Source organism: Heterodontus francisci, chromosome 25, assembly GCF_036365525.1.
Source record: "Heterodontus francisci isolate sHetFra1 chromosome 25, sHetFra1.hap1, whole genome shotgun sequence".
Taxonomy (NCBI): domain Eukaryota; kingdom Metazoa; phylum Chordata; class Chondrichthyes; order Heterodontiformes; family Heterodontidae; genus Heterodontus; species Heterodontus francisci.
Window position 1 is genome coordinate 37,274,915 of NC_090395.1, and position 6,000 is coordinate 37,280,914.

At 38.7% G+C, this 6,000-nt stretch overlaps 1 protein-coding gene across 11 annotated transcripts in view; it reads left to right on the top strand.

The window, feature by feature from the left end:
- Positions 1 to 5,694, top strand: part of LOC137384082 (tetraspanin-18B-like) — a 154,949-nt gene extending 149,255 nt beyond the window's left edge. For 10 of the 11 annotated variants that reach the window (XM_068057668.1, XM_068057663.1, XM_068057671.1 and 7 more), the window contains 2 exons: positions 1,796 to 1,879; positions 3,560 to 5,694. In XM_068057668.1, the coding sequence (XP_067913769.1) occupies positions 1,796 to 1,879; positions 3,560 to 3,607 (132 nt within the window). In that variant the 3' untranslated portion in view covers positions 3,608 to 5,694. The remainder of the gene's footprint in view (positions 1 to 1,795; positions 1,880 to 3,559) is intronic. The other variant, XM_068057672.1, reaches the window with a different exon arrangement.
- Positions 5,695 to 6,000: the final 306 nt, after the last annotated feature.

A 6,000-nucleotide genomic window follows, 5' to 3' on the forward strand; every position in this document is an offset into this window, starting at 1 on the left:
TACCTTCTATCCCTGCATCCGAGTCATTAATATAGATTGTAAATAGTTGGGGCCCGAGGACTGAACCCTGTTGGAATTTTTTGAGGATGTTACTTGTAGCATAGATAAAGGAGAACCAGTGGATGTGGGTATTCGGATTTTCAGAAGGCTTTTGATAAGGTCTCACACAGGAGGTTAGTAAACAAAATTAGAGCACATGGAATTGGGGGTAATGTACTGCAATGGATTGAGAATTGGTTAACAGACAGAAAGCTGAGAGTAGGAATAAAATGGCTCATTCTCAGGATGGCAGGCTGTTAATAGTGGGTTACCACAATGATCAGTGCTTGGGCCACAGCTGTTTACCACCTATATAAATGATTTGGATATGGGGACCAATTGTAATATTTCCAAATTTGCAGATTATACAAAACTAGGAGTGAATGTAAGTTGTGAGGAGGATGCAAGGAGGCTTCAAGGGGATTTGGACAGGCTAAGTGAATGGGCAAGAACATGGCAGATAGAATATAATGTGAATAAGTGTGAAGTGATGCACTTTGGTAGAAAAAAACAGAAAGGCAGAGTATTTCTTAAATGGAGAGGGGTTGGGAGGTGTTGATGAACAAGGACAGGTCTCTTTGGACATGAGTCACTAAAAGCTAGTATGCAGATGCAACAGGCATTTAAGAAGGCAAATGGTATGTTGGCCTTCATTGCATGGGGATTTGAGTACAGGAGTAAAGATGTATTGCTTCAATTGTATACAGCCTTGGTGAGACCTCACCTGGAGTATTGCGTACAGGTTTGGTCTCCTTATCTAAGGAAGGATATACTTGCCATAGACGGAGTGCAATGGAAGTTCACCAGACTGATCCCTGGGATAGCGGGATTGTCTTATGAGGAGAAACTGCAGAAACGGGGCCTGTATTCTCTAGAATTTCAAAGAATGAGAGGTGACCTCATTGAAACTTATGAAATTCTTACAGGGTGTGACAGGGTAGATGTGGATAGGACGTTTCCTCTGGCTGGTAAGTCTAGAACAAGGGGACACAGTCTCAGAATAAGGGGCAGGCCATTTAAGACTGAGATGAGGAGGAATTTCTTTACTCAGAGGGTGGTGAATCTGTGGAATTCTCTACTCCAGAGGGCTGTGGAAGCTCAATCATTAAGCATGTTCAAGACAGAAATCGATAGATTTCTGAATACCAGTGACATAAAGGGATATGGGGATAGTGGAGAAAAAATGGCGTAGAGGCAGATGATCAGCCATGATCTGTTTGAATGGCGGAGCAGGCTTGACAGATCAAATGACCTACTCTTGTTCCTGTTTCCTGTGATCCTATGACTGCACAGGTTGGGCAGAAGCCCCTCATTGGTAAGCTGTTATGGTTTGCATCCGCTTATCATCTAACAATCGGGTTCAACTCATACCAGTTTCAACCCCAATGAGTTAATCTTCTGACGTGGAGAGACTGTAATTGTGGACAAATACAAAGAAGGCCAGTATGAGGAGAAAAACAGCAGAGCAATAGTAACGAACAGAAGAAACACATAGATGTTTGCAGGTAGCAACAAAAAGAAAGGTAATTTTACCTGTGGTTGTTTGACTACACAAGTAGATCTCATGGTGATTTGGGGATTAGGCTGTTCGAGTAATGGAGACGTTATCAACAAAGTGTCTCAGGAAAGTGTAACAGGAAGTAAGTGTGACATATACAGGAAGTGCATGTGGTATTCAAGATCTGCACCTAATTATAGATTATAGGAATGTTGAATCTTTGCAGGTGAGGCATTTCATTAATTTTTATTGTTTCAGGGATGTTTCTCAATGATTGCAGAGAATTTTCGGAATTATGTCCATTTGGTTGGAGCATTCAGTATAATAGTGCTTTTAATTGAGGTAAGGTCACTTTTATGCAAATATAAGAATCTTGAAAAACTACACGGAAGAAAAGGAAAGGGGAAGACTTGTTACGTTCATTGCTTGTAGTGAAACTGTGAGCACACTTTTTACAAAAAGGTTTATCAATGGCAAGTGAGCAAATCTTCTCCAAAGGTGTTCTTGTGCTACCTCATAGCATAAAAATAGCTTTCTTATTGCTCTCTAAACGTGTACATTTTTACCACAATGGGGAAAGTCTCTAAATGCATGGGCAGAATGGTAGTGGTTTGAGCCAGGCGGTAAAAATGGAGTACTGCCAGATTGGATTAAGGCACTTACCAGTTTGAGACCAGTAGTTAAGGTATAAATGAACAAAAGACCATCTCTGATCATCTGGGTTGTTTTGGCACAATAGTCATATTGAATGAAGATTTTTTAAAAAAGATAATTGTACAAATGGAAAGAAAGTGCAGGAGAGTCATTTCTGCTATAAGTAATTTTCTCTCAATTCTGTCTAAACAAATACGGTCTTACGTACACATTACTTTACAGCAAGTTGCACTTTTGCAGCGGCTCCACAGAGATACCAGAGGGTGGCTGGTGTTAGTGGAACTGCAACAAGAGTTTGTGTCTTCAGGAGAAGATGGGAGAAAAATTGATTTATATAACTACCAATTTAGTAGATCAAAGCATTAAATAGAAATGGGCCTATAACTCAAACTACTGGGCCTATAACTCAAACTACTGGGCCTATAACTCAAACTACTGTGCCTGAGTTGGGTGAGTTTATCCTGTTTTAGGCAGTAGACTGTGCAATTGACTTGCACTATCTAAAACGGATTAAAATAAAACCTGTCCTCCCTGTGTTTAAGTAACTTTTTCTGTTGGCAATTCACCTTTTAAGCAGGGGAAGAACAAATACATGAGGTAGACTTTGGCTTTGGCTGATAGTGTAAAAGAGGCGAAGTTGGATTCGTTATACATCTCTGCCCATTGATGGAAAGTAGAAATGGGAGACATGTGTAATGTACAGCTGATCCGATATCACCTATTTAACACTATCAAAACTATCAACACTATGAAATGGCCAGAATCAAATGGTAAGAGAAAAATGGAAGGACACGTTTAGAGATAAATTAAAATACAATAATCTCTGGGAAATTTGATATTATCAATTCATTTTTCGAACATCATAATTACATCCAATTGAGTTGTTCTGCTCCCATTAGATCCAGTAATGGTGGATGCTTTACTCCATTTTCCTCTTTACTTTCTGTTATGCACCACAAAATGTATATTCCCTTTCACCTTGGGAAAACAGTGTGTGTGGGCAACGTTCAATAACTCAGAAGGGTTGGGAACCAGCGGATACAGATTTAAAGTAATTGACAGCAGAACCAGAGGGGAGGTGAGGTGAATCTTTCTACACAGCATGTTGTTGTGATCTGGAATGCACTGCCTGAAAGGGTGGTGGAAACAGATTCAATAACTTTCAAAAGGGAATTGGATAAATACTTGAAGGGCTATTGGGAAAGGGCAGGGGAGTAGGACTAATTGAATAGCTCTTTCAAAGTGCCATAAGATGTACGATGGGCCAAACGGCCTTCCTTCTGTGTTGTATCATTCTATGATTCTATGAACTCAGACCAAACTTTGTGTTACTATGTAGAGCAAAACCTGTTTTCTTTTCCTTTGCAGCTTGGTGCTATGGCTTTCGCTATCTTTGTGTACCAGACCTACAACTAGTACTGACCATTATCAGGAGGAATGAACAATGCTCCAGTCACTATTGAACAATGAAAGAAAGAAACAGACAGCGAGAAACATCCTGCATGTGCTGGAAAATGACTGGGTGGATCTGCATAGCTCAGTGATTTACTGAGGCTGTATTCAAATAATGCATGAAATTGGGTTTGAGAGGGAAAGAAGCAAACCTTAACAAAGAAAAAGGCACACAAGATAAAATCGAACCATTTTTATATTCTGTCCACATATTTATAATCTTTGTTTTAGTCCTGTTAAGAATGTGCTACTGAAGTTTTTAACAGTGCTACTGCCCATTATTAAATTGTTGTATAGTCAGGTACCAATGTAATGTGGAGCTAAGTATATTACAGTGTAATAGATAAGGGTTATATGAATATTCATATTTCTTCTGTTTGAATATTTGTAATATCTCAGTTGTATTTTTGACTTTCAACCTGAAAATCTGCAGTGAACATCTTTTTAAAGCTGCCCTTTTAATTTATTATTCTGCTGTACTTTGTAATTTATATCTGCCCTCTCTCCCTCTCCTCATACAGATGATCAGCTCCTAACCTTGTGCTTTTGAGGTGGTTGTGAAAATGACAGGAGTGATATGAGTCATCTTATTCATTCAGTTCCCCAATATTCCCCCATATCCCACCCCTTCTCCACTTCCCAGTGGGAACTCAACTTGGCAACTTCCCCACACATCTTGCCTGCTGGGATTGGAGACTTGCCATTCCAAGAATCCATCACTCTGCAGGGCACTGCATTAACATGGCAGTAACAAGCAGCGATGACCCTAGTATATGTTTCCTGCTGCCACTGTGGGACCTGTGTTGTTTTCCTTTGAGATTTTCTTTCAGTGTTAATGGAGGGAGATATTATATTACTTAGTCATGCACTGGTTGTATTCCATGTCCTTGGTTTGCACACATGAAATCAGCTTTTGTGCGGGGTATATAAAAGCAGCAGCAGAGGACAACACTTTGTTTTTAAAACACATTTTAAAATTAATTTATTATGCTATGTGAATGGAATCCTGTTCCCAAGGCTCAAGAGCCCTCTGAATATTGAAAACTTAAAACTGGCAAAAAAATTCTGACCTGGGTATAATAAGGTAAGCATTCCTCTGCTCATTATGGGCAACATCAGCAGTGGATTTGTTAAGATTTCCTTGTTATAATTGTTTCTAGTGAAATCATAAATGTTCTTGTAGAAATCTTACCCCAGTATTTTCAAATGTTCTGTGCACCAGAGCAAGGACACTTGGGTATCTGATACCAGGGTTATCAATTGCATTTTAAAAACTTACAGAACATACTAGATGACCGTACAATACATCTCTTATAGCAACTTGACTATAACTGGTTAAACCTGCAATATCTTGATTCTAACTAACTGCCCTTTTTAAAATATAGACAGAACTCCAGTCTATTGGAACTATTGGAGCTGTTAAATATATGAGCCAATGGCACATACAACACCCAATTTTCTGAGCATCTTAGGGTGAATACTATTGGGGACAGCAGCCTGATCTGCTTTAGGAGACTTTATTCATGCCAGAACTATTTCTACATATTACATTTTAGCATCATCTTCTGTAGTGGAGACTAATGTAAAGTAACCATTTACAACCTCAGCTATATCTTGGGACTCGACCCAAACTGGCTTCTGTAATGCTACATACGGAGGTACAACTATCTGCATTCACACAAATCATGTGCCTGCCTAATCTGACACATTACTTGCAAACTTGTAAGTTATTGTCTAGCACTTGGCAAAGATAGAAGCAAAGTTATTCAATTCAAATACAAACATCTTTTGTGATTTGTTCAAGTATGTTTCTGATGAACAGCTTCTTGTAATACTCAGTTATTTAATTCATTGGGTTTTTATTACTGGTTTGAAGATAATTATTGTCTTGTCTTTTTCAAATTAGTAAATCTGGAACCTTCATGCCAGGTAGATGATGAGAAAAAGAAAAGAACCATGATGCAAGGAAATTACTTTTATCATAGTTTCACACTGCAATTGCAAACTATTATATTTTATTATACAGGTGCTAACTTTACCAACATTTGTAAAATGTCATTTGTTGTATTATTATTCAATAAATATGGTAAGCAGATAAAGTTTGTCAAATTATAGTGTAGCTGAGGGCCTGCAGCCTTAGGAAAGCATGGATGATTCCATGATATACAGGATAGAATCAAGTGTTGAAGCAATCTGTAACAGTTCTCTGTTTGTTACCACAGACGCAAGTTACAACATAAGAGGTGATCATTTGGCCCAATTGATCCATGCCTGCATTTACCTTCCATGAAATCAAATAGTCCTAATCACATCTATCCAACCCATTTCCACATCCCTTTAACCCTTCATTCACCTAT